General features: G+C 59.3%; 5 protein-coding genes across 5 annotated transcripts; 3 read left to right on the top strand and 2 right to left on the bottom strand.

The window, feature by feature from the left end:
- The first annotated feature begins 2773 nt into the window (after nucleotides 1-2773).
- On the top strand, nucleotides 2774-7072 carry SLC46A1 (solute carrier family 46 member 1). The gene is made up of 5 exons (XM_032201152.1): nucleotides 2774-3028; nucleotides 3112-3964; nucleotides 4373-4456; nucleotides 5387-5543; nucleotides 6109-7072. The coding sequence occupies exons 1-5, from the start codon at nucleotides 2774-2776 to the stop codon at nucleotides 6182-6184; spliced, it is 1425 nt and encodes a 474-aa protein (XP_032057043.1). The 3' UTR covers nucleotides 6185-7072.
- A 979-nt stretch (nucleotides 7073-8051) lies between these two features.
- On the bottom strand, nucleotides 8052-16673 carry SARM1 (sterile alpha and TIR motif containing 1). The gene is made up of 9 exons (XM_032200767.1): nucleotides 16047-16673; nucleotides 13559-14177; nucleotides 13201-13413; nucleotides 12804-12895; nucleotides 12109-12344; nucleotides 11909-12002; nucleotides 11339-11528; nucleotides 11136-11257; nucleotides 8052-10655 (listed from the first exon to the last, which is right to left on the bottom strand). Exons 1-9 carry the CDS (start codon nucleotides 16496-16498, stop codon nucleotides 10526-10528), a joined length of 2148 nt encoding a protein of 715 aa, XP_032056658.1. The 5' UTR covers nucleotides 16499-16673; the 3' UTR covers nucleotides 8052-10525.
- Nucleotides 16674-17319: 646 nt separating this feature from the next.
- VTN (vitronectin) lies at nucleotides 17320-21426 on the top strand. The gene is made up of 9 exons (XM_032200768.1): nucleotides 17320-17379; nucleotides 18566-18718; nucleotides 18951-19070; nucleotides 19334-19660; nucleotides 19741-19880; nucleotides 19980-20136; nucleotides 20223-20372; nucleotides 20812-21084; nucleotides 21239-21426. Exons 2-9 carry the CDS (start codon nucleotides 18655-18657, stop codon nucleotides 21355-21357), a joined length of 1350 nt encoding a protein of 449 aa, XP_032056659.1. The 5' UTR covers nucleotides 17320-17379; nucleotides 18566-18654; the 3' UTR covers nucleotides 21358-21426.
- A 178-nt stretch (nucleotides 21427-21604) lies between these two features.
- KIF12 (kinesin family member 12) lies at nucleotides 21605-25517 on the bottom strand. Its single transcript, XM_032201151.1, has 14 exons — nucleotides 25462-25517; nucleotides 25093-25158; nucleotides 24885-24963; nucleotides 24681-24802; nucleotides 24449-24524; nucleotides 24011-24359; nucleotides 23804-23895; nucleotides 23480-23615; nucleotides 23280-23398; nucleotides 23071-23175; nucleotides 22704-22993; nucleotides 22342-22507; nucleotides 22197-22262; nucleotides 21605-21757 (listed from the first exon to the last, which is right to left on the bottom strand). The coding sequence occupies exons 1-14, from the start codon at nucleotides 25515-25517 to the stop codon at nucleotides 21605-21607; spliced, it is 1875 nt and encodes a 624-aa protein (XP_032057042.1).
- A 567-nt stretch (nucleotides 25518-26084) lies between these two features.
- On the top strand, nucleotides 26085-26712 carry SEBOX (SEBOX homeobox). Its single transcript, XM_032201150.1, has 2 exons — nucleotides 26085-26363; nucleotides 26476-26712. Exons 1-2 carry the CDS (start codon nucleotides 26085-26087, stop codon nucleotides 26710-26712), a joined length of 516 nt encoding a protein of 171 aa, XP_032057041.1.
- The last annotated feature ends 339 nt before the right edge of the window (nucleotides 26713-27051 follow it).

Raw genomic sequence — 27051 nt, 5'->3', positions numbered from 1 at the left:
AGAATATCCAGTCACAGATGCATCTGCTCATCCATCGAGATCCTATTGCTATTATATCCCCCATTGTCAGTAGTCTATGGGGTCTGCTCAGAGCAAGAAGCTCTTCATGCTATAAATGAAGGAAATGCCTCTGAGAAAGAATCTGCATGTTCCCTTCAGCTCTGTCACTTAAAAGGAACAGCTCTAAGGAGAGATTTGACTCTCAAATTCAATTTAAAAGGTTCTTACCTTGGTATCAATAGCCAGAGGCAGAGGCAGAAACACAAGGGGCACTAGTACTATGATCAGGTATTTCCAGCAGGCTAGGGTCATCTGCCAGAAGCCAGCCATGGTGCTGGAGCTGGCCCAGTGCTGAAAGGCCTGAGCTCTGCTCCTAGGGACTATATAAGCCCTGGGGAATTTTAAACATTGACCTCTGGCAGCTGGGTGTTGTTTTTGGAACTGTAATCAGAGAAAGAAGGAAGAGAACAAAGAAGGGAGGGGAGAGCAAAAGAGTGTCAGATCGGGAACTTTCTTAAGACAACCTTTCTGATAACCGGTAAATCCAGGAGAGAATTAACTCCTTGTGGCCCATGTCATTTAAAAAAAAAAGCAGAAATGTTAAAGAATATTAAAGTTTTGGTCTTCCATAATGTCATCTTGGAATAGATATCTTCCATAAAAAGATAAACCATTCCCTCTACAATAGGTTAAAAATGTTTTTAAAATATTGTAGAATATTGGAAAGCACAGCATATGTAACCCTCAGATATGGAAATTAGAAACAGCTACACAAAATGCCATGTAAACTTCGCTGTATCCTCTGAGAAATTCTTTGGGCAGCAAAATCCATCAGAGCAGAGCTCCTGTCACCAGATGCCACATCAAGTCCCCTTACAGAAAGGGACTTGCAGCCCTTACCAGGTGTAAGCAGGGTTTGCTGTGGCTGTGCAGGCTGAGGACCAGCCTCATGACAGTTTTCTTCTATCCTGTTTAAAGAGTAACAGAGGAAACGTTAAGGTCTGGTCAGAACTCAGCTCCTGCCACGTGACAGCCCAGCAAGTTACAAGAAATGCTTAGGGCCAAGAAGGAAACTAATGTCTTCTGGCATAGCCTGTTGTATCTGAACAGATTGTGAAAGGTTTGGCTACAATGCAAAAATTTGTAAATACCAGGCTATATTTTTTCCACCTTTCTTATCTCTTATCTGGCATTTTTTTAGGTGCAGCTTTAGTAGCTTGCAGGATAATTTTTTTTTAATTGTATTTTTTAAATGGGTTGCTGGGAAATTACCGGCAATTTTTACACCTGTTGCAAGAAACTTCCAGTACAAGCAGTGAATTATTTGATTCTGTAAATATACAGGAACTGAGTTGAAGTTTTTAATTCCAAAGGGAGCATTCTGTTACGGACACTTCGATGTCTCTATTTGGTAGATCATGCGAGTGCATGCTTCAGATAATGATGATAATGTTACCATTTTGTTGGTATTAATTGTCACAGCTCTGTTTATAGCTTAGTCAAGCAGAGAGAGGGGAGAAGCAAAGACATTAGGTCATCTGATGTCAGCCCCACAAAGAGCTTCTGCTATTCCTCTCTCTCATCCTTTTCTGCTGGGGTTAGTCTCTTGTTAATGTGCTTATGACTGAAAAACAAGTGGAGTTTCAATTGCCAGAGCTGCAAACTCACGGATTTCTTGGCAGCTTGATTCAGGCACATTGCTCACAAGAAACAGCATCAGGTTAAATAACTGCAGATCCTGAGCTTTAGCATTTCACCCTTGGTACAAAAAGGACGAGAAAAAGCTTTCAAATGAATTATATTGCCCACATTTTTGCATCCACTTAATGTTGAATTAGTATTTGAAAAGGCGCAGTGACAAAATCAGCCAGTGGCAAAATAATTTTTCTCTGCTTTCTGTGATGTCCTAAGGTTGCAATCAATGTCAGAAAGGAAACCTCTCATTTTCACATCTCTGTAGCGTGAAGGCTGGCCTCCAGCTGCAGTGCTGTCTCTAGGAGGGATACAGCTCTGCAAAAGGACCTCAGCTAACACATTGTGCCTTTTGTTTCTGCTGCCGGTTATGTCCTGTTACTTCCAAAGATGCTATACTGCGCTTAGTCTGTTACTGCAAAACAAAGGGTTTAGCTACAGGGGAAGTTCTTGGAGCTTCCTCCGTAGCCGTTAACAGTGGTGTGGTGTGGAAGGAGTGATGCTAGTTTACATTAATTTGGAACCACTCCAGTTTGTGTAAACTGGTTCATCCAATACTCTGAATTGTTGTTTTGGGATTTAACAAACGACTTAGCCTCTGCTTACAGCTCTGCTCTGCGAGGCAGACCAAACCCCTGACAAACCTAACAGCGCTGCCAAAACCTCTTGTGTGTTACACTTCGTAAGGCATTTTGTCCTTTAGGAAAATAAGTATTTTTTTTAATGTGCTGCAAGCTAGTACGATCGATTATGCACTGCTAGCCGTGCATAGGAACAAAACCAGGCTTTACGTTTAAATGCCTTTATTTATCATTCGGTCACCTAACAGGGCTGGAGAGCTGCCTGCTGAGGGGGGACGCAGCCCCGAGCCCCGCAGCCCGTGCTGGGCCTCACCGAGCCCGGAGCCCCTCACGGGGCTGGCCCCGGGGCTGTGGGCGGCCGCGGGGCGGAGCCGGGACGGGGACCGGGACTGGGAGCGGAGCGGGGGCCGGGAACGGGACAGGGGCCGGGAATGGGGCCGGGATCGGGGCCGGGAGCAGCACCGGGGCCGGACGGTGCCGCTGCTCCGCCCGCCGCCGCCATGGCCGCCCCGCCTCAGGCTCCCGTCATGGCCGCCCCGCAGCCGCCGCCGCCGCCGTCGCCGCCCGCCCGGCGCTGGCGCCCCTCCGCCGAGCCGCTGCTGTTCCTCGCCACGCTGTCCCTCGGCCTGCAGGTCCCGCTGGCCACCCAGTACCTCTGGGACCGCCTGGGAGCCGAGCACGGCTACAGCGGCCCCAACGGCAGCAGCCCCGCGGGCTGCGGCAACGACAGCAGCAACCCCGACCCGCTGCGGCAGGTGGGAGCCCCGCCGAGGGCTTGAGGGTGCTGCCGGTGCTCCCCACCCGGCCCGCGCCCTCAGGGGTTGTGTTTGTGTTGCAGGAGGTGGAAGCGTTGGTTTCCCGCTGGAACCTCTACATCAACCTCGGCGGCTTCTTCGTGGGGCTCTTCTCCGTGACGCTCTTCGGGCCATGGAGCGACAGCGTGGGTCGGCGGCCGGCGCTTGTCCTGCCGGCGGTGGGCATGGCCGTGCAAGCGGCCATCTACCTCCTGGTCATGTACCTGCAGCTGCACGTCGCCTACTTTCTCCTCGGACGCCTCCTGAGCGGCCTCCTGGGCGACTACAACCTGATCCTGGCCAGCTGCTTCGCCTATGTGGCCGACACCAGCGACCGACGCGCGCGCACGTTTCGCGTCGCCATCCTCGAGGCTTGCCTCGGCGTGGCGGGCATGCTGGCCAGCATCGGCGGCGGCCAGTGGCGCAAAGCACAGGGCTACATCAACCCCTTCTGGCTCGTGCTCGCCACCAGCCTCGCTGCCGCTCTCTATGCTGCTTTCTGTCTCCAGGAGTCGGTGAAGCAGCAGAAGCCGGCCAAGCTGCTGACGCTCAGCCACTACAAGGCTGTCTACAGGCTGTATACAGCCCCGGAGCACCGCAGCTCCAGGCGGAAGCTCGCCCTCTACTCCGTGGCTTTCTTTCTTCTTGTCACTGTCCATTTTGGAACCAAGGACCTCTTTGTGTTGTACGAACTTGGCGCCCCTCTCTGCTGGGCCTCTGATCTCATCGGGTACGGCTCAGCTGCCAGTTACCTGGCTTACCTGAGCAGCCTGGGAGGGCTGCGGCTGCTGCAGCTGTGCCTTGAAGACACCTGGGTGGCAGAGATAGGATTGATTTCCAATATTTCTGGACTGGTTGTGATTTCCCTTGCTACTACAACACCACTGATGTTTACAGGTGATGCCAGATTCTTAAATCCATCTATCTTGGGGTCTTTTCTTAGAGATACCAGTAGATGCAGGAGCACAGTGTGCTTCTGGGAGTTCAAGCTGCTGTAGGAACTGCTGCCTCCATTTCAGCCAATGTACCAACAAAACAACGACTTGCTAACAACAAAGCTGGCCAAACACTGAAATTGAAACTGCAACCATTTAGTCCCTAGAATAACAGGTTTCCAGGTAGCTGTATTGCACTGCAGGCACAGATGGAAGTGCATTGTGAAATGCAGGAGGGTGAATGGAACTGGAAGGTAGCAGGGAGAAAACGCCCAGAGCTTCAGGTTTCTGGGACTGACTTTGGAGATTTTATTTCAAGTCAATACAACTTTATCAGAGCTTTCCCTAATATGCTGTATTTTTCTTACAGGTTATGGAATTCTGTTCCTTTCCATGGCAGCTACTCCAGTCATCAGAGCCAAACTCTCCAAGCTGGTTGGTGAGACAGAACAGGGTAAGGAGTTTAGCTAGTAGTCTTAAGCTAGGTCCTGAAACACTTGTCGTCATGGAACATTGAAACCAAACTGCTTTGGGAGGTTAGGACTTCCCTAGCTCCTTTGGACTCCTGTGCCCGTGCATTCACCCTGAGGCCCTGGTCATTCATCTGTTTGTTTCTAAGACGACTATGAGGAGCAAGAGTTAAAATGGATTGTATAACACGTGGAAACTAGTGATTTCCCTGGCCATGACTCTTCTCTGTAGATCAGTAACGGTGGGAAGAAATGCAGTGTTGTTAGAGGGTTGTATCATTGACCATGGTGAAAGATCGTGGATAACCTCTAGGAGGAGCGTATTTGCTTTTTTTTCCCCAGTAATTCATTTGAAGAGCTTACCCTTGCTGTTACAGACTGCATAGGAATACTTCTTCAGGCAGAGGGGAGGAGGGATGTGAGATGGGACAGACCTGAAGGTGACTTTGCTGAATTCCCATTTCTTATACAAGAATGAAGGCGGCACACAGCTGATACCAGCTTTATGATGCTAAGCCTATAAAGTACAGTCTTCTTCTGCACTTAATGTTTAACAAGTGATAAGATATGCCTGACAGTAAACAGATTTATATAGCCATTTCTAAAAGGTTTATAATCCAGCTGATAGATAATGTCCCTGGTCAGCTCCTGTGATACCAGTTCTGGAGGTCAGTGGGTTGGTATTTCCTACAGAGAAGCTGAGTGCAACATGTTTGGCCTGCTGGGCCAGTACAGTATGCCCAGTCTCTGCTCCTAGCTCTTGCCTCATCGTGCTTGACAACACAAACACCAGAAGTGCAAACCCTTAGAAAGGTTCGCAGTTTGCACTGAAAGAGTTGACATGGTAAAGATCTTTCCAGTTGGTGATCTTCAGGCAGGGCCCTCTCACCGTTAACCTCGTTTATCTTTTGCAGGTGCTCTCTTCGCGTCTGTTGCCTGTGTGGAAGGGCTGTGTTCACTTGTGGCCACAGGAGTGTTCAACTCTCTCTACCCTTTGAGCTTGCACTTCATGAGGGGATTCCCCTTTCTCTTTGGGGCTATAATTCTTCTTATTCCAGCGGCTATTGTTGGGTAATTTACTTCAAATTTTTAAATTTTGCTGTAGGACCTGTGAAGTGTAATATAAAAAATGCAATTTAGACATGGGATAGGGGCTCACATTTTTTAAGGTGTATTTTCAGTTATGCTTACAGGAGGCTGTTTAGTGCCCCAGTAAGCAGAGATGCGGGCCCATTTCTTCTGGCAGCTGAATCCTAATGATGAACTAGTGAAGCCTGAGTGCTGTGGCTGCCTATGCCCAAACAGCTTCAAAGGCTTACTCCACCCTTGGAATGAAATCCAAAGCCTTGAGTTGAATTTATAAGTCCCCTATGGAAGAGATGGACCTCTTTTAGGAGTCTCTCTTCCTGTTGTTACTCTACAAATTGAAGCAAAAGTTGTGCCACGATATAAAATGAATCCCCTGGTTTAGTCCTGGGAGAGAGAATGTGCTGGGAGTTGTGGCAGAAGTGCAGCAGCTCCTGGCAGGATCATTTTGTTCTGTTCCCTTGAAACTTTAAAACTGACTTCATTCAGCAAAGGCCCAGTGTGCTTTCAGAGGCTCTAACTGTTCTTTCTTTCTTTCTTTCTTTCTTAGGTGGATAGAAATCTGGGACTCAAACCCTGAGTACAGTCACTTCTCAGATACTTCCCTGTCCCCTGCAGATGGCTGAGCAGCAACTTAGCAACAAGGAATTGGCCAGCTTGGCAGCGTCCATCTGAAGACTGCTCTTTGTTCTTGCCTTGAAGAACAGATTAGTGTGGGAATGACGCCTTGGTTGTCCTTATTGATTTTTAAATGCCAGATAGTTGGAAATCATGGCTCTGACTGCTAGGAGGAACTTGATTTGCAGATGTGAACTCCTCTTTGCTGTTGTGTTGACTCATCTGCCAGAGAAAACCCAAAGGACACAAAATCTGATCAAGAGTAAAAGCTGTTGGCCATTTACAAGGCCAGTTAGTGGTTTGTTTTGTTTTGTGTGGTGGGGGGATAGATAATGTGCTATGCTTTTAGTGGTGAGAGAGGACTGAATTCTGGTTTAATTGCCAAACTTTCTCCTCTGAGTATTTCAGTGAGTAGCAGACCAAAGCCTGCTGTGCGGGACTGAAGCAGAGGTAGCCCAGCAGTGCTGTGCTGGGGAGGAGGGTCTGTGCTCCAGTTGGTGTGTTGTGAATATTAGTCTCCTGAATATTGCAGGTCAGTGCTGTTGGGGTGAGCTGTTAAGGGGAAAGGGCTAGTGTGTGTGGAAATGAATTTGTTTTGTTTTGTTTTTGGACACAATTATGTGTCAGTAAGTCACTCCTGCTGCACTTCTCAGGACATGTTGATGCCAGCAAGCAAACCCCTGTGTTCACAGTATTGGTAATTGTTCTTTTCAAAGAATTAGCTGTATTGTTTCAATCCTATTTTCTTCAAACTGCCATAAACCAGCAGTTCTGTGTACACTGCATTGCACACAGTGTTCAGATGTATGCAATAATGTTCTTACTGTGAAATTGCATAGCAGACACGCTACTTCCTGAAGGAATAAAACCTCCATTCTCTTTCGTTGCTCCTAAAAGGATAGCTTTTTTTGTCAGCTGTTAATGAGATTTGCCCTTGCCTTGCTCCATGCTTCTCTCCATTATTTTCATACTTCTCCTTTTACTGAGGAATTTGTAGCAAAGAAGCCACAGCAGGAAGTTGTCTGCTGTGTGAAGAATGAGCATGTGAGGGACCTGGGTCAGGAAGAATGCAGTTTTGGGACTTGCGAGCAACCATAACTTGCTTTTCCTGAACACCAGAGTAAAGCTTTCAGTAATGCACGGCATATAACCTGTCCTTAAATATGCAGTAAACATGAAATGTTTATTTACAACATTGTTCCCTGTTCGTTAGCAGTTTCTGGTAAGAGCAGAACTCGGGAGTAAGGAAGCAGGAGGCTGAGGAGTAGGAGGACTCTGAGACCTGTTTTGTTATGCCACTTGGTCTGTGTAGCTGTGCTGGTGGACATAGGCAGGAGTTACTTGTCTGATTCATGGGCTAAGCCCAGAATTATCCTCCCCCAGGATCAGGGCATGCTGTGAGTGTTGCGTTAGATGTTTGTAGCTGAATTGGTTGTGAGGCAAGTTTCTTCTCCACCGACAGATTCCTCATACTCCAGTATTAACAGCCGCTAAATGTTGCACAGTGAAGTGAAACTTGTGTACTCACTCTACTTTGCTGTTTGTGTCAGGGTGCTTGCAAAGGCAAAATTCAATAGGAACTATTAAGCTCTGTTAGAAAAATCGAAGTTTTTCTAGGCTCTCCTCCAAGAACTACAAGCAAGTACATGATCCATGCATTGTGAGTGTGGGCAGCAGGTAGAGAGAGTCCCCGGGGTCGCAGTGAGCTACATCAGCCCATGCAAGATGAACCTGAAGTGTGAACCCCACAGAGAATGGTGCCTGGAAAATTCTGCTGCCAGCAAGCCCTGCCCTGCCGGCGGATGAGACAGTGTGAGAGCAAGAGAGCAAATGTGAGAAGGCTGCGGGGAGAGAAGCATATGACACAAACATAAATGAGGTTGGGATTTAGAGTATAAACCAAATTTATTAATAATGTCCAATAGAACAACTTTAAATACTTTCTGACATGGCATGGCAAAGGGATAAGGAAGGGTGAGAACAGAAGCATTTATTTTAGGAGTTGGACTTGATGATCTTACTGGGTCCCTTCCAACTCGGATGTTCTATGATCTCCTTGGGGATGTCTGCTTTGACTGGAAGTGGACCGGCATGGGGTGTTTTGTCAAGAGCAGTGAGTTCAGCAGGGTGAAGATAATCGCCTAACAGGGGAACAGGATGAGTTACAGTCTGGGCAGCTGGGGCATGGGCTGTGATCTCATTGCAGGTAAGACACTGAAGCTGTAGAGGACAACTAAATCTTGTCTATTGAGTGGAGGGTGAGGAGGTTAAATGCTAGAGAGCTCCTGGGAAACAAGACACGAGAATCTTACTGTGTGTTATTTTTGAGAGAAAAATCCTTTGGACTGTTTGTGTGGGACTCCTTTAATGGCCACAGAGGCCTTGACCTTCAATAAATTACTCAGGATTTTTCCCTGAAGCAGCTCACAAGTTGCTTTTATCCTCTGGCAGATTCACCTTTGGGCTCATCTGCTGCCTTCCTCATATTTAATCTGAAGATTAGGTGATGCTATTTCTGATGAACGCTGGGCAGACCTAGCTATTAACCTTAGAGCATTACGCCATTATCTGTGATCTGATAAGAGCTATCCATAAAGCTCTGATTAAGCACCAGAATTTAACTTACTTTTCTTCTTACAATATGCTCATAAATCCAAGCCAAAAGGAGTTGTGTTTATGTGCAGTTATGTGTCATGCCAGCTAAGGCAGGTAGCAAGGCTTCTCGGAGAGCCAAGGTGAGTGCTTGTGGGCTGGAACATAGCTGTGCCTCCTCATTGCCTCCTGGAAAGGGTGGGTTAGCCTGAGCAGGGACAGGCTGAGGAATTTTCTACTGCATCAGCCTGATTCCCAGAGTGCTGGGCGGGCTGGTGCTCCCTGGGCATGGCTTGCTCGAGTGTGTCCTGAGTGAGGAAGTCTTTTGCGTTAGTAAGTGTGCTCTGCACCAAAACAGAAGAACGCAGGTAGGAGTTGCAGTGTCTGGTCCTAATTGCAAAATGCCATGTTGTTGAAAGCCTGATCACCATCCAAGCAGGTGTGAGAAGCAGGACAAGGCCAGGAGGGCAGAATTCAGAGGCGTGTCGGGGTGCTCTCAGCCTGTGCTCACACCTAGCAGCCTTCACCTGCCCTTTGCGTCAACCGCGGCTCTTACCTGATATTTCAAGGTGAGTAGCTACAAAAAAGATCTGGTGGGCGTTGGGAAGAGGCTGGTAAAAGGAAACAAGTGCTATTTGGTATTGAATCCAGCAGCGTGGGGACGTCCCTGAGCCAGAGGAGCTTAGCCAGGGCTGTCGGGGTAAGTGCTAGGCCACAAAGGGATGTGCCAGCCCCTGCTCGAAGGAACAGACCATAGGAGATCTGCTGTGGAGCACCAACAACAGAATAAAATGCAGCCACTGGAAAACAACCCCACAAGTACAGTGCAGCAGTTAGCATCGTCCATATCTGCCTGGATATACGTTTTGCAGAGTCGCAATCCAGCCTCCTGTGCCTTACAGATAAATAAATACACCTGATAAAAGTGGTAAAGCTGAGGCACCGGGTGGAGGGAAAGGTGGTGGTTTAAAAGCACTTTTTTTTTTTTTTGTAAAGACCCTTTGGAAACTTCCTGTGACCTAAAGCCAAACCTCTGCCACCAGAGCTAAGAGCACAAAGTGGTTTTGCAGCATTAGGAGGAGAAAGGCCTCGAGGAGGGAGCAAGCTCGGGTGATAAAGGGATATTGCTGGGGAAGAGAAAGCTTCTGCCGAGCAGTTTGGAAGGCCTGTGCGTGTTATCTTTCCCAAACACAGGGATTTTGTTAGGGCTTAGCTTTTATTTGCTCTTTCCCACCCACACCGATGTTCCTTCAGCACCCAGCAGAGGCCATGGTGTCCTCCTGCAGCGAACCCCTTTTGAAAACCCCACAACTTTAGCTCCTTGGAAGCTGCCTCCTCTTTGGCTTCATCTCTGGGGGGAGCTGCAGCCTTCTGCAGGGGGGCTGCACTGTCCTGGTCCCCCCTGCACCCCCTGCACTGCGGGAGGCTCAGCCTGCAGGTCCTGCTGCCCCAAGGGATGGCCTGAAAAACGGCTCATCCATCCCAGGGGCTGCCCTGGAGGCTCACCGGGCACCCTACGAGGGAGCGCTGGCCTTTCAGCCCCAAGGGCTTGCATTTGGAGGGTGGAGGGGGGGCTAACGCCCCATGGCTGCCTGAGCCACGGCCTGGTCTCAAGCCAAGAGGTGTCAGGTCCTGAGGGAGAGAGAGGGTAGGGACGGTACTAGGATGGGGGAAAATCTAGAGGGAGAAACTTGGCCCCACGGAAATAGGGGTCACCTGGATAAGTCTGCGGAGGGGCTGAGGCAGCCGTGCTGCTCCTAGGTCTGCCCAGGAGCAGGCAAACAGTCCAGGCCGTTCTCCGACCCCGCCGAGGAATCCCGGGAGGACCGGCCCTGGAGAAAGCGGATGATTTTGTCGATCGTGGCCTCCTGGTACTCGTGGGACCATCTGCGTTTGAGAGGAAACCCAAAGTTAATTTTTTTTGTGTGCGAGATGCCACAAGCCAGCTCAGCGCATGTGAGCCAGGCGGCAGTCCCCCTTCCTGCACCCCAGCTCTCCGGGAGCACCCCTTTTCCCCTCGGGGAATGCAGAAACACCGGGTGCCACAGCAAAACCCCTTCCCCTTGGGGAACGCAGGGCAGGAGGGCTGCGGGCAGCTTGGGAAGCTCCTGCCTGGGGGAATGGGGGGCCGAGGACGGGCGTCCTCCCATCGGCAGTGGGGTGGCAGCTCCGCGATCCAGAGCAGAACTGTGGTGGGGACCTTTGCTCCCTCATGCTCCGGAGTATCTGAAGTGACTCAGCTCCCCTTTGGCCTCTTCTACCTCCCTCATCTCCCCAGTTTCCTTGTGCTCTTTGCTACTGCTTATGCAAGCCGTCCTCTGCTCGTGTCGAGGAATCAGCCCCGCGGGGCCGGTTCCTCCTACTTACTTGATGCCATTAAATTTGAGGACGGCCCTCATGTCCTTGGGGAGGGTTTCTGGGTCAGGCCACTCAAAATGGTCTGTAACAGGTACAATGTTCTTGCCGGAGTTCAGAGCCGTCACGATCTCCTGCAGGAACACCAAGTGCTCGGGGTTAGGGCCTGCACCAGCCCATCGCCACCGGGCCCCCCACCCGTTGGCATCTCCCACCTTGTGCACCCAGTCCTTGCACTCGGGGTCTGCCATGCACTTATCCAGCGCGTTGGGCGAGAGGACCAGCACGAAGTTACGGGCGCTCAGGACGCTCTGGATCAGCTTGTCCTCGAACTTCCCTGCCTCCAGCTTCTCCACGTCAATGAAGACGCTGAAGCCGTGCAGCTGCAGGTGGACCTTCAGCAGGCTGGGGGGCGAGAGGAGACGGCGCCTGGGCTTCGTGTGCTGTCCCACCACGTCGGCCAAGACGTTGTGAGACCGAGGAGCAGCAGAGGGCACGGTCCTTAAGGTGCCAGCTGCCAGCCCAGCCTGCTTACAGGTTGCTGGGCTCGTGGGGAAGATAAGGAGCAGGACACCAACACCCTGCTGCCACCTCCTGCGGCTCCACCGGCACAGTACAAGAGGGTGAGTCAGTGTCACAGGATGGCAGTGATGGGACTGGGAATTTGCAGGATCAGCGTGTAGTTTTGGTGCTTTTAGTCCCCATCTGCACAGCAGATTTTGGCAGCCTCCCCCCACCCCTTCGTGCTCTTGTCCCAGCGCCGTGACGCTGCCCGCAGCACCCACCTGGCCAGCTGCGAGCCGGTGCTCCTCCGGTAGCTGATAAACACATCGGTGCCATCCGACGCAGTTTGCAGCGTTATAGGGGAGTGAAGCATTTCTAAAGCACAACGAACAGCAAGCAAAAATTACAAAACAGCCAAGCACTCATCCCAAACAACCCCCAGCGCTCGTCCCCGCGCAGCCGGCGGCGGCGGCACCCGCACCCCTGGCGGCGGAGAGGATGCGGACACGGTGGAAGCCGGTGGCGATGTGGCAGTCGTCCTGCAGCTGCTGCTCCGTCACGCGGTGCAGGAAGCTGCGGTTGATGCCGCAGGTCAGCAGGTTGTAGGTGTACTGCCGGAACCGGGGGTCGATGCCGCCCAGCCAGTCGGCCAGGTTGCTGCGGTCGCAGGTGGAGTAGTTGGCGAAGGTTTTCAGCTCCGTCAGCTCCCGGAAAAACCTGGCAGAGGGAAAAGTAGAAGCGTGGGGAAGGCCCCCTTTCCCTGCTGGACCAGGAAAGACAGAGAGATGTTTGGTAGCACGTCTTTAGCTGCGTCAGAGGGTGTGTGCCAACGTGCCGTGGTGCAGAATGAACAAAATGGGGACAAAAGTCTGCGTGGCTCTGGTTGTGCTGGTCCTCAGGGCGCAGAGGCACGAGGTGCTCAGCTAAGGGATGAGGAGATCTGTAAGTTCACCCCCTTCTGGGTAACCTGCAGCATCCTGCCTCAGTTTCTATGCCATCGCTGGCTTCTCCCCACCCCACACCTGCACGTCGCATCCTCTGGGTCGCATCCTGCTCTGGAAAAGCCCTGGCAGCCCAGGTTTCCCCTTTGGGGAATCCCTCTTCTTGTCCTTGCAAGAAAAGGAAGGTGCACACCTTCGCCCTGGCTCTGCCAGCGTGCCCTGGTAGTGCTCTTACCTCTTGCGGGTGATGCTGGAGCCCATCCCCAGGTCCTCCTGCAGCTCCTCCTCCGTCAGCCTCAGGAGAATGTCCCCGTCCACTTGGTGGTCCTGCCGAGAGAGATTCAGGCTGGAGATCCAGACCTGTGGGGTCTGGCAGGCACCACGCTCAGGCCCGTGGGACTGCTGGAGGCCTGGCACCCACAAGAGCCCTGTCCCCGAATATTTGGGCTAAATTTTCTCTCTGGGACAGCAGCCCCTGCTCGGTGCATGCAGAGGGAGGTGGGAGAGGACGGCAGGGTCACCCAGTGCTGACGTGTGCATGGGAAACCTCTGGGGTGAGATTTTTGCACCTCTGCAGTGGGATGGGGCAGAAGGGCCCCCGCAGGTGCCCCCGCCCCATCACGCAGCCCTACCAGGAAGCTCTGGCAGTATTTGTTGAATCCGATCTGCTGCAGCCACGTCTGCACCTCGCAGGGCTTCCAGTTGGGCACCGTGGGCAGGATGCGCCGAGGAACCTCCTCCCCTATCATGCGCAGCACCTTTTTGGCCAGGGAGGAGGTGGTGCTGCTGGTGGAGTAGCACACCACCCGCTTCAGGCTCTGCGTGGCCCCGATCTCGCTGAAAATCTGGGGACACAGAGGGAAGGAGCATCACTTTGCTTCCCCGACCCCATGCTGGGTGAGCTCAAGGGGGCACAAACCACATCGGGATGCAGTGGCAGCGCCTTTCCCTTTTGGCACCTCCTTCCCTGGGGCCGACCTCCCCTTTTACCTTGGTTTGCTTCTGCCTGGTTTTGATGGCAGCCTCGGCGCACAGGTAGAAGGCAGCGATGCACTGCGCCTCCAGCCTCGAGCTGTCCAGCAAAGGGACCAGGCGCTGCAGGTCCTCGGCCGTCCTGCCCTGGCTGCTGTCGCTGCTGCCCAGCATGCGGCAGGCGAAGCGCTCCGGGTCCAGCGAGGCGATGAAGGGCTCCACGAGCGCCAGCGTCCCCGAGCGCTCCACCTCCTTCTCGATCTCCTTGTTGGTGGCCAGCACCGTGATGGCCAGGCAGGCGTGCAGGCGGATCAGCTCGTCGTCCCGTGAGAACACCAGCGGGAAAAGCCACTCGGCCGTCCTCTTCTCGATCATCAGGCGCTGGTTGGCCTGCCCGCCGTGCATGGCGCAGTTGGCCAAGGCCATGGCGCAGTGGCGCAGCACGACGGGGTCCGTCCAGCGGCACCAGTAGAGGATGGCATCCAGGCCCCCGTCGGAGATGAGCTGGGAGCAGGTCTCCTCCGTGTGCTTGAACATGTGCTCCAGGATGCCGGAGACGCTCTGCGCCAGCGGGGGGATGTCTCGCTCCTTGGCTAAATTCAGGATCACCCCCAGACCGATCCGAGCGATCCGATCCCTGCGGGAAGGAGAGGGGCAGGTGGGTGAGGGGCAGGTGGGACCGCACGGACCCCCCCAAGGACTTGGTGGTGAGTGCCCCACGACAGCCAGATGTCTCCCTGTGGGTCTCAGCTGCCAGATGTGCCACCAGGCTGAAGCACGAGATGTGACGGGCCTTGGAGGAGGTGATCACAGTGCCCATCTCTCCAGCTCCGGGTGAGATGTGTAGGAACCAGCAGTGCAGGGTGGGCTAAGGCCAGGCAGATCTGTTCAGCCAGCTCTCCTGTGAGCTGCTTCATGCTCTGGGCTGAAAACCTGTTTGCCCCCAGCCAGCGCTCCCCTCTGGCTGCTCTGTCACCTGCTGGGACATGGCCACGCACAGCCCTGTGCTGTCCTGCATGGGGACCAGAACAAGGTGCCTGGATGTGGCCGTGCCCAAAAGGTGTGGGCTGAAGAAGGGGGAAGCAACAGGCACTTGGCTGCCCTGTGTGAGAAACAACACTCTCCTGGCCTTAGACACGAATGATTTTAGTGGCTCTGCTCCATTCACAAGCACGGCTGCCCCTTGCTGTTCCCACAGAGCCCAAACCCTTGATGGCAGCGACGTTTTTTGCCCCCCAGCGGTGCTGGGGCCGAGGGCACCGCAGCCTCCCCACGCTGGCAGGCAGGACGGGCGTTTCTGGGAAGCCCGCGTGGCTGGGGCTGACCTTGGGGCAGATTTGGCAGCAAACGCTGTGGAGAGCTCTGGAAAAAAAATATCCTGCACCCTGCGGCTGGCTCCCAGCTCAGCCAGGGGGTGGGTGGCAGCCACGGCCCCCCAGGTGAGCAGTGAGGGGCTGGGGGCTACAACCTGCTCCCAGGGCAGGGATGGCCTCTCCAGCAGTGCTGTCTCCTGCCAGGAAGATAAGTGCTGCGCTCAGCCCGTGCCAGCGGTTTCCTGGGATTAATTCCACCCTAATGGACTTGCCTGATTTAGCCGCTGCTCCTTTTTCCTGCCACGGCACTCACCGGGGGCCAGGCTGCGAGTCCACGACCTGACAGTGCCGTGCCTTGTGCCTGAGGCTGGGGCAGGGCCATGAGCTCTGGCCAGGCTTCCTCAGCGTGCTCCAAATGTGCTGGTTTGGGGCAGGCCGGGCTCGGGCGCACTGCGCCAAAACTGGCTGCCCGGCCCCAAAAACGGGGCCTCAGGAGCTGTCTTCTGATTTGGGGTTTGGGGCAAAGGGATGAGCAGCGCCCACGGGGATGGAGAGAAACCCTGGGGCTGTTCAGGTGGTGGCTGTGCGCTCAGGTGTGCTGGGTGCCCCGTGTGCATGCTTGTACATGCGTCGTGCACACGTGTGCACACACTCCCATCCGTGCCAATGCTCTGGCAGAGCCAGCTGCGTGCCCTCACCTGTCCCGGGGTGCAGTGAGTTCATCTCCAGCCTCTGATCTAGGAGCCACGGGCTGGGGGCTCCCAGGGCCACCAAACAGCCCCCTCCTTATGGCCTCCGCTCCACCCCGTCAGCAGCAGGAAGTCTCTGGGCACCAGCTCCATCCTCTGTGGTTAAGGCTAAGGGGTTGTTGTGCCTCTCACCCTCTGGATCAGATGCTCTGGGCCAGCCAACCTGCCCCATCTTGCCCACAGAGGGCTTTTTGGGGACACCTGGGTGGCCCTGGGCTGGAGGTGGCTCATGAGGACACCCCGCTCCTCGCCAGCATCCCCCGTGCTGGGGCTGCTCCTGCTCCTCCAGCCGCGGGTCAGGGCATTGCCCAGGGACCCCGCATGCAAGTGGGGGGCTGCAGAGGGGTTTGGTGAGCTGGGAGTGCCCAGAGCAGGGAAATGTGAGGGGCATGGGTGGAAGAAATCCCTGCTGCGTGAGGCAGGGAAGGCTTTTTGCAGACTCACCTGTTTTCCGCCACCAGGATCTGCTCCAGCAGCTTCCCCGCCTGGCACTTGGTCTCCAGCTCCGCCGTGTAGAGCAGGTTGAGCAGCAGGTCCAGGCCTCCCTCCAGGCGGATCACGTCGCACAGCGCTTTGGCCACGTCCCTGCCCAAGGTGGGCATCCCCCAGGCCTCCTCCACCAGCTGGAAAACCTCGCCGATGGCCTGCCTCAGCTCGGCGGGGCCGGCCGCCTGCTTGGCGCAGGCGATGGAGCGCTGCAGGGCGGGCAGGATGCGCTCCAGGGCGGCCCGTACGTCCGTGTTCACCCCGGGAGAAACCTCACGGCGTTCCCCGGAGCTGCCAGCAGCCCAGCACCCCGCCTGGCTCACGCACTCGGGCACCTCCAGCCTCTCCACGCCCGACATGGCGAAGAGGCGGCAGAGTTTGTAGACGGAGACGAGCAGGGTGAGCACCATCCGCAGCCCCTAGCGCAGCATCCTCAGCGCCCACCGGGCCCGCCAGGAACAGACAGCGGCTCCTGTTGTGGTTTTTTTTTTGGGGGGGACACCCCTGAGCTGTGTGGGGTGGGGCTGGAGGGGGAGGATGGAGCTGGAAGCGATGGCACAGCCGCCTCGCCAGGGCCAGGCTCAGCATCCCAGCTCCCCAGCAGCTGATGTCACCCGCGCCAGGCGCCGCCTCTCCGAGGAGGGGCTCCTCCGCAGCAGCCCCCTCCTCGCTGCAGATGCTCTGCCGGACCCCCAGCCCTCCTCTCGCAGCCCCTGCTGTCCCCCCATCACCCCCAGGGACCCCCCCGTTGCCCTTGTGGCCGATCTCCCTGGGATTCTCCGCACCCAGAGCCAGGGAAGGGGGCGCAGGGCGATGGCACAGCGGTGGCAGTGGTCATGGCGTGGCCGTGGCCCTCTTGGCTCTGTGGCTTGGACGTATTTTGCATCATTGTGGTGGGCCGAGCAGCTCCCCTGGCCGTGGCGGAAATTCAGAGCAGCTCTTCTGGGTGGGCTCGGGATTTGCATGAGAAAAGGAAAGAGCAGAGGCAGCCTGGGCCCCTTTTATTTTCCTTTTTCCAGGCCGGACGTGCTCTGGGCAGAAATGCTCGGGATGCTGCTCGCCAGTGCTGGGAGGAGCAGCTTAAATCCTTGGCTCCAAAAGCAGGCTGCTGCCGGCTCAGACTGGGACTTAAATTCAAGTTGAGGTTTTAATGCCACGGAGCCACTTTTAATCCTCCCTGAATCCGATACGCGGGGACAGACGCAGGAAGGGGACCTCAGCTCACGGCAGCAGACAGCAAACAAGGCGACCCGAGCAGCGCAGGACCGCGGCAGCCCCTCGGCACAGAACAGTAAGAGATTTCCTGATAAGCTCTTATCAGTCCCGGGGCAGCGATAGGGGTGGTGGTGCGGCACGGCAGGAGGGTTGGCTGCCTCAGAGGGGGCAAAAATCAAACCCTTCCCTTCGGCTCCCCCCCGACAAGCCCCGAGAGCTTTGTTGCACTTCCTTTTGCTTTTGGGGAGGGATTTCAAGCAGCAGAGATCTGCCGGGAGGTTGGTGGGGGCCAGGAGGAGCCGGAGGGCAGATGGTGAGCTTGGGATGAGCTGATCAGCAGGAGCAGCTCCAAGCCCAGCCCTTCCCGTCCCAGCCACCCCAAAAGCCTCGCAGGGCTCGCACCAGGGGTGACACAGCCGGGACCGAGGGGCAGGAGGGGTCAGAGGGGGGCTGCAGGAGAAGCCCTGCCCCATTAGCCCGCTGCTGGTGCCTCTCTAATGCTCTCCCTGCGGGTGGAAGCGCATTTCTCAACACCAAGCTGGACTCTTCCCAGCAAAGGTGGGAGCAGCCAGTGCCGGGAACTGCGCTCAGCAGAGGCAAAGCCCGTGGAGAAGAGGGCAGCGGCACCGCCAGCCTGCTCGGCGTTTTATCTCCCCAAAACCCGTCACTTTTTGAAGCCCATCGTGGCGACGCTGCCACCCCGGGCTGGGCAGACCCCAGGGGAGCTCCTGCCCCGGCAGGAGACCTGCTGGAGGTGGCGTTGCCGTCGCCTCGTGCGCTTTTGCTCCTTGCCCCGATTAAATAACCATCCCGGAGTTATCAGGAGCTGTCGAAAGAGCTGAGTCGACATTAATTAGTAACTGAAAAGATTTGTCGGAAAGGGAATGATGGGAGCAAAATACACAGCCTTTTGTTTGCCTACCGCAGCGAAAGCGCACGGGGCTTCCCCTCTGCCACCCGGCCACTCACCCCCGGCCCCTGCTCCGTGGGCGCAGCGGTGCCAGCGGCCCCATCCCGCCCCTGCCTCCCTTGGGGCTCCCCACTTCTCCTTCCAGCCTGTCTGCCATCGAGAAAATCCCAAAATCCCCCCGAAAAATGGTGCTGTTCTGGGAGAGGGTAACCCGGCGCTTTTCCCTTTGCCCTCCGAGGGCTGCTCGAGCTCAGCTCATGCTGTGGGGGTGAGCGGGCAGGGGCAGCGAGCGCCTCTGCCCCATCTCCCTGCACGTTGACCTTGCCCTGTTTGCTTTCCCCGGCCGGGGCAGGCTGAGCAAACAGCGGATGCTGGGGCCCCGGCGACGGCCACGCTCCAGCCCGCTCAGTCACAGGAGGGCTGCGCTCCCGGCTGCCCACCATGAGGCTGCTGCTGCCTGTCCTGGCGCTGGCCCTGCTGCTCGCCCCGGCCCGTGCTGCTGAAGGTGAGCCCCTTCAAGGGGGCGTGGGGACGGGGTGAGGGTGGGGGTGTCCTGGGTGAATCCCCCCCAGCGTGGTCCTGCACGAAGCGGGCACCGTGGCTGCGTGGGGGGGAGTGGGGAGCGGCGCCCCCGTAGCCCCCAGGGGTGGGTGCCCGTGTTGGGTGCCCTCAATCTGGATGTGGCCACGGCTGCCTTCACCCCACGGTGCTCCTTCTGTGCCCGGTGTCCCTTGCAGAGTCCTGTGAGGGTCGCTGCGATGAGGGCTTCAACTCGCTGCAGAAGTGCCAGTGTGACACCCTCTGCATGTACTACCAGAGCTGCTGCAGCGACTACTCCACCGTCTGCAAAACCAAAGGTACCGGCCCCGCCGCCCCCCCCCTGCTCCTGCCACTGGCCTCGGGGGCCTCAGGGGTCCCAACAGAGTCCCAGGCCACCAGCACCGGCTCCTCTCTGCACACCCCCGTGTCCGCAGGGGGATGGCAGGGCTGGGATTTGGCACTGGGGTGCCGCCGTGCCGGGTTTTTTCGGCACCCAGCTTGGTGCCACGGGGCTGGGAGCACCCAAACCCGGTGTGGGGACACCCAGGGCTCCCTGGGACTGACCCGTCCCCTCCCGCAGTGACCCGGGGAGATGTCTTCGCCTTGCCAGAGGACGACTACCTCGACTACGACCTCCCCATCGACACCGGCACGGAACCACCCACCAGGCCGGCAGCGCCCACAGGAGCACCCACGGAGCCCCACACGCCCCTGCCCACGGTGTCGGAGGACGAGTGGGGCACCGAGGAGCCGCTGCTGGAGACGGAGAAGCCCGTGCAGGAGCTGCCCACCACCTCCGACGGGGTCACGGATGAGGGCTCCGGGGATGAAACCGAGGAGCTGTGCAGCAGGAAACCTTTCAACGCCTTCACCGACCTGAAGAACGGATCCCTTTACGCCTTCCGAGGTACCCCAAGGCCCTTTCCCCGGCACGTGCTGCCAAGCTGGCATCCCACCTCTCACCTCCCTCCTCCCCTTTCTCTTCAGGGAAGTATTTCTACGAGCTGGACAAGAGCAGCGTGCGGCCCGGCTACCCCAAGCTCATCAGCGATGTCTGGGGCATCGAGGGCCCCATCGACGCGGCCTTCACCCGCATCAACTGCCAGGGCAAGACCTACCTCTTCAAGGTGGGTCCCCAAATCGCCGTGGCTGTCCCCAGAGCACCCGTGCCTGGGGACTCCACACCGCTTTGCTGACCCCCTCCCCCGATCCCATCACGCCCCCAGGGCAGCCAGTACTGGCGCTTCGACGATGGGGTCCTGGACCCCGGGTACCCGCGCAACATCTCGGATGGCTTCGAAGGCATCCCCAACAACATCGACGCCGCCTTCGCCCTCCCGGCGCACAGCTTCCACGGCAACGAGCGAGTTTATTTCTTCAAGGGTAAGGCACAAAACCTCCCCCCCTGCTGCCCGTGGGGGCCGTGAGGGCCCCAGCAGGGCGCTGACGGCCCCGCGCCCATCCCACAGGCAAGTACTACTGGTCCTATGACTTCGCCCACCAGCCCACGCAGGCCGAGTGCGAGAAGTCCTCGCCCTCCACCGTGTTCAACCACTACGCCTTCATGAACCGCGACAGCTGGGAGGACATCTTCCAGGTCCTCTTCGGCAGCAGGATGAGTACGTGCAGGGCCGGGACATGGCGCAGTGCCAGGCTGTTTGTGGGACCCCACCTTGCCCCGACCCCCTGTGCTCAGCCCGCATCCCACCCCTGCCGAGCCCCTCACCAGTCACTCACACCGCAGCGTCACTGTTGGGGCTGTTTATTCCCACTGGGGCTAAGGATGCTGTAGGAAACCCCAACCCCAGGCAGGAGAAATGAGAGAAGGAGAAGAGGAGAGGGCGCTCAGCACCAGCAGGGCTGTTCCCAGCCTTGGGGTTGGCAAGGGTCAGATCCAGGCTCTGCCTCCCCATGTCCCCATCACACACCCCATGCGGGTGGGGACCCTTCGGACCCCCTTTATGCCATGGGACAGGCGCTGGGGGCTGTCTGTGGGGCTGATGTTGGCTCCTGCATGTCTCTGCCCCCCTCCTAACTCACCCTCTGCCTCCCTGCCAGTCGGGGCGAGCGGCCCGCGGTACATCAGCAGAGACTGGCGAGGGGTCCCCGGGCAGCTGGACGCTGCCATGGCCGGCAGGATCTACGTGGCATCGCAGCAGCCCCGCCGGAGGAAGTCCCGCCGCCAGCGCAAGAGGTACAAGAGCCAACGCTCGATGAATTTGGGGTTCTGGAGCTGGCTGCAGAACGACTCCGACTCCATGGATGCCGAAAGCGACTGGCTGTCGGGATCCAAGTGCGAGACCCTGCAGAGCGTCTACTTCTTCGTCGGGGGTGAGGCTGGGGAGCTGCAGGGACCCCCGTGGGGCTGGGGGGGGGCTCCTCTGGCTCTGCGCCATCCCCACGCTCTGGGTTGTCATGGGGCTGGCGGTGAGGGCTGGTAGTGGCCCCAAAGCCGTGCTGACAGCCCCTTTTCCCCCTCTCCCAGACAACTACTACCGCGTCAACCTGCGCACCAAGCGCGTGGACCTGGTGCAGCCCCGCTACCCGCGCTCCATCGCCCAGTACTGGCTGGACTGCCCGCAGCCCGGGGAGGAGAGCACCTGAAGAGGGCCCAGCACCACGGCCCGGAGCTAGACCGCAATAAACCACGAGCGCCGTGCAGGCTGGAGGGTCGGTCTGTCTGTCTGTCTGGCTGTCGGGGTGAGATGGGCCACCCGTGGGCTGTGCAGTCCTCATGGTCTGTTGTGCCCCGGGGAGCTGTGGTTGTGCCCCTGGCTGCAGCCAGGCTGGGGCTGGTTGCAGGGTGCAGGGTCCCCTCTGCTGGTCCCGGCTCCGGTGAGGCTGTGGCTGCTCAGATCTGCTCCACCAGCCACCCCAGGGCCTCTTCCCACTGTGGTAGAGGGACAGCTCCGGCGGCTGGCAGCCGGGAGCCACCAGGGTCAGGTCTCCAGCCCCCCAGGATCAGGCCCGCAGCCCCACGGGGCAGGTGCCAGACCCCGAGGCTCTGCCCGTCCCACCCCGCTCACCTCCGGGCTCCAGCAGACCTGGGCCTGGCCACGGCGGGGCCGAAGGCTCGACCTTTCTCTCGGGGCTGGGCCAACGCTCGGGGCCCGGTGGCTCCCGGTTGTCCCGTGGCACTGGGTGCCGCCGAGACGAGCTCCTGCTCCTTCCCCAGCTCCTGCCATGAGCAAAATCCCAACTTGCTGCCTCCCCACGTCCTCGGGGCTTTCCTGATGTCCCGGGGATGGCCCCATCCCCATCTCTCACCGCTTTCCCTGGTGTGGCCGGGAGCTGGGCAGAGCCACGTCCTCCTGGCCGGGCAGCGGGATGCCAACGGGGACCGGCTGTGGCACGGGGAGCCCCGGCAGCACCTGGGGGCCGAGTGAAGCTGTGAGGGTGCTGCTGTGCCCTGCCTGCCCCAGCAGAAGGGACACAAAACATACCTGGGGCACGAGGGCATCAGGCAGACCGGGGCAGCACTGGGGGCAACCGGAGGCTGGAGGCAGTTTCTGCAGGAGGGAGAGGGCAGCGGGTGTTGGTGCAGGCTCCCTGCAGCCCCCACGGGGTGCCCGGGGTCCCCGCGCTCACCGGCAGCTGGTGCCCGGAGGTGGGCATGGCGTGGGGCTGCTGGAGCTGCGTGGGGTGGCCGAGTGGGATGTGGGTGCTCCGGAGAGGGACCCGGCTGCTGCAGGAGCTGCGGGGGGCTCTGTAGGATGGGATGTCACCGCCAGGGTCTGGGGACTTGTGGGGCTGCCTGGGGAGCAGGGAGGGAGCAGGGCAGGGCACGGGCAGCCTGCAGAGAGCCTCCCAGCCCTGCCTGCAGAGCCTCCCTGGGGCAAACATCCACATCCCTCAGAGGCAGGCACTGAGTGCTGCACAACCGGGGGGCTCTCCGGCTCCTGGAGCCCCTTTTTGTGGGTCCTGCACGTTCCAGCAGGACCCCCCCGTACCTGAGCTGCTCGTTCTCCACCACGAAGTCCCGCAGGAGGCCGTAGAGGCTGGGCCAGGCTGGGGCTCCCTCCGCCAGGAGCTGCCCTTCGGGTGGGGAGCAGCGTGGCCCCCCAGGGCCGGACCTGCCCACCCAGCCCGGCTGTGCCCCCGGCCTCGGGGGGGTCCCCAGCACCTCCCCGCTCCTCGTGGGCACCGTGGGCAGGCAGAGCTGCTGGCGCAGGGAGAGGTTCTCCAGCTGCAGGGCCCGGATCTCTTCCTCCAAGCTTTGCAGCAGCTTCTCCCGGGGGACCTGGGAGCACCAAGGGGTGGCTCGGGGAGGGTCCCAGCAGTGGGGCCGAGCATCCTGCCCCTGCCCCGCAGCCCTACCCTGTTGGCCACGGGTCTGGTGGTAACCCTGCGGGCCCGGCTGGCGTAGTGCAGGGTGCTCAGCGTCTCCGAGAGGCAGCGCGAGGACGGGGAGATGCAGGCGACCTGCCAACAAGGAGGAGCAGCAGGTGAGCCTTCCCCTCCATGGGGCATTTGGGTGGCTCTGTGCACCCCAAAACCTCCCTGCCCAGCCTTCTCCACGCACGTACCATCAGCGTGACGCCCCAGCCGCCCAGCGAGCGGGCCAGCAGCCGGGTGAGCTTGCTGTCCCTGTAGGGGATGTGCGTCCGCTTCCCCTGGGGCTTGGCCAGCAGGGAGATGCAGTGTCCTGAGGGAGGACGAGCCACAAAATACACATCGGGGCCGTGACGGGGTCCGGCAGCTGCTGCAGGGGGTCCCCAGCTCTTACCCAGCGCCAGCAGGCTGCGGTTGATGTTGTTGGCCTCCACGCACAGCTCCCCGGTGGAGCCGGTGTCCTTCACCCGCTCGCTGCCGGCCAGGTCCACGAAGCACAGCGTGCCCTGCTTGCCGGGGCTGCTGCTGGGCTGGAGGGGGGAAAACACACCCTGCGGGGTCACACCCTGCTCCTGCATCCCTCCCGCTCCTTCCCCATTGCCCACTGTGGTGCCCAACCCCACCAAAACATCCTCGGGGAGAGGAGGACGCAGCCGGAGAGCCAAATCCACCCCCCCCAGCCCTCCCGCTTTGTGCCCGGAGCAGGATTTGTGCTCACGGCTCGGCTGCGGATGCGGATGGTCAGCAGAGCGTGGCTGCGGCTCGAGTGCTTGTTGAGGGCGTGCGCAGAGGTCCGGCGCCTCCGGGAACCTGCCGGGATGGAGAGCTGCAGGTTGGGCACGCCGCCCCCTGCCCGGCACCACCACCACCACCAGGTCCAGCACCTCCCGAACGTGCCCCCCCGGCACGGTCCCAGCCCCAGCACCTTGCAGGAGGAGGTCGACGATGGTCTCCAGGCTCTCAAAATCCACGCTCAGCTGGTTCTCGGCGTAGAAGCCGCGGGTTTTGCTCCAGCGCAGGGGCAGGGCGCACGGCGGCCCCGGGCTCAGCAGGTCCCTGACCTGGGGAGGGGACAGACAGACGGATGGCAGAGAAGGGGAGACAGCGGGGACGGGGCACGGGGATGGCGGCGGGGCCAGGTGAGCGCTTACCTGCTCGTTGTAGATCTCCAGGTAGGAGGCACTGAGCGCCAGGCCGGGGCCGTGGCTGCGGCTGTGCTCCAGGAGGCAGGCGAAGGATCTCTGCATCAGCCCCAGCACCGCCGGGGCCTCGCTCTGCGGAGACCGAGGGGGGTCACGGCACGTCCTGACCCCCCACCCCGGGCCGTGAGGAGCCCGTCCTGCTCTCGAGGCCGCTGCTGTACCTGCCCCAGAGGCCCCATCAGGGTGTAGGTCTTCCCCGAGCCCGTCTGTCCGAAGGCGAAGACGGTGCAGGAGAAGCTGGAGAAGGAGGGCGAGCCTCAGGCACGGCCCCGGGGCTGCGGTGTGGAGATGCCACCTCCCGGCCCCATCCCGGCAATGCAAACCTCCCGCTGAGGCCTGCACGGCTCCCGCCTGGTGGGGACGTGGGGCTGGGGGGCTCCGGGGGGGGCTCACCCGTCGATCGCCAGCTCCACCAGCTGCCTCATGCCGCTGCCCTCGAACACGGCCTCCTGCGAGGCGCCCGCGTCGAAGACGGCGCTGAACCCAAAGGTGGCGTCGTGCCTGGCCGCGCTCACCTGGGGACGGTGGCGGTGGGTTGTTTTTTTTTTTTGGGGGGGGGTCCGCGGCTCCTGGACCCTGTGGGGAGGTGGAACTTACGTGGACGGTGCCGTCGCCCAGGCTGTGCACCACCCGCCGGTCCCCTCGGCGCGTCTCGGTGCAGGTCAGCGGCCGGACCCTAACGTGGGGGCGTGGGGGGACACAGAGGTGGCACCGCGTGGGGACCCCCGCTGCGCCCCTGGACCAGGTGAGGCTGATGTTTTGTCTGGTCCCTGCCGTGTCCCCAAACCTGCTGCGTCCCCCTTACCTCAGCACCACCCTCAGGCGCGTTTCTCTGCCCTCCACGGGTCCCTCCTGCTCCGCTCTGGGGCTCCTTAGGGGAAAAAAAAAGGGGGTGCAGGGTGGTGGGTGACCCCACAGCGGGGCACCCCCAAGGAGAGGGACCCCCAACCATGCTCCTGCTTTCCTTCTGTCCCAGCTGCACCCCCAGCACCTGGCAGAGGACGGCGTGCAGCTTCCCCGACATCCCCACACGGGGCCACCCCATTCCCCCCACCCCAGCATTTTTAGGGTCCCAGCTCCCCCTCCGGCCACCCAAGCGGCCACGTTGGCTGCTCAGGCCCCGGTCGCCGTGGCACGGGGTGACCTCGGTCCCCTCCGTCCCCCGTGGACTTACGCTCGCTGCTGGCCCCGTGGCAGCGTTCTGGGCCGTGCGCCCCGTCGGGGCTCCATTCGCCCCCCGCGCCCCTCGCTGGGGGCGGCGGCGGCGCCCGCTTGGCCCCACTGGGAGCCACGGCGCAAACTGGTACCACGGCTCGGTTAAACATTCACCCGTGCCAGCCCCGCGGGAGAGCTGTGGTGACACGGGGGGGGGTTGGAATGAGGCTGGGGGCAGGCGGCGGGTGCTGCACGGGGTCGTTTTATCCCGGGGAGGGGGCTCGGGGGGGCTGCGGTGTCAGTTGGGCTGGTGCTGGATCCCCCGAGCCCCCCTCCTTGGTTTGGGTTCCTCTGGGTGCCCCCTTTTTTGGGGAGGAGCCGTCGAGGGGGGGGGAAGTGCTGGGAGCTGGGGGGGTTCCTGGGGGCTGGAGGTGCTGGGGGCACCACCCCGAGGCCTGTAGGGTGCTGCCGTCGGGGGGCACCGAGCGAGGAAGCATCCCCGGGAGAGAACCGGGGAGGGGAGAGCTGGGGGGGGGCCCGGTGAGCACCGCCCGCTCGGGGCGGTCCCGGTTTCCCCCCCCCTTCTCCCGGGAGGGGATAAAAAGCGGAGTTGGCGGCGGGGCTGGGGGGGAACCGGGCAGGATGAGCGCGGCCCCGGGCACCTCCCGCGCCCCCCAGGCGCTGCTCCGCTTCCCCGACGGGGCGGGAGGACCGGGCAACGGGAGGGGGAAAGCAGCGGCGGTGGAGGGGGAAAACCGGTCCCCGGGACCCCCGGGGGGGCCACGGAAGAGGCGGCGAACCACGTTCAGCCGGGGGCAGCTGTGGGAGCTGGAGCGAGCCTTCGCCGCCGTGCCCTACCCGGACATCGCCACCCGGGAGCGCCTGGCCGAGCTCACGCAGCTGCCCGAGGCCAAGATCCAGGTGAGCGGGGTCGGGATCCCCCCCATCCCCATCCCCGGGACCCCACTCCTCACCCTACAGGCCGTCCCCAAGCTCCCTCCGTCCCTCCCGGTGTCTCTTTGCCTCCCCCCAGGTCTGGTTCCAGAACCGCCGTGCCCGCAGGATGCGCAGCGCCAAACCGGAGCCGCCACCGTCACCGCCCAGGGAGCGGGACCTGCCCACCGTGCCCCCCGACGGCACCGTCCCCGTTGTCCCCATTGTCCCCGCGCTGCCAGCACCCCACAGCCCCGCTCGGGGCCTCCCCACCTCGCTGGGCTCCATCTCCGACCTCATCTACAGCGCGGCCATCACCAACCTGGGTGAGCCGTAGCCATATCAGGGTTTTCGGCCCCAATTTGACGAGGGTGCGGAATCACCGCCGGGCCCCGCGCTCCCTGCGGTGCCATCCAATACCCTAAATGCCAGGGAGGCCGTGGCGGGGCCGGCTCCCTTTAATCCCGCCTAATCTTTGGGAGAAATACCTTAATCTGAGGCAGGATCCGCGGATGATTGCGGCGCGGCCGCCCCTAATCCGCGGGCACGCTCGCAGGTGCTGGGGGATTTCCCCGTATCGGATATTGCAGCGTGCTGCCAGAGGGGCTTAGCTGCCATCGAGCACTAATCACCATGTCCTACCCCAGTGTTCTGCCCACCCGCCAGGTGTTTATGT

The sequence above is a fragment of the Aythya fuligula genome, chromosome 20 (assembly GCF_009819795.1).
Source record: "Aythya fuligula isolate bAytFul2 chromosome 20, bAytFul2.pri, whole genome shotgun sequence".
NCBI lineage: Eukaryota > Metazoa > Chordata > Aves > Anseriformes > Anatidae > Aythya > Aythya fuligula.
The sequence above is the reverse complement of the archived record's forward strand: the minus strand, read 5'-3'. Positions and strand labels throughout refer to the sequence as shown.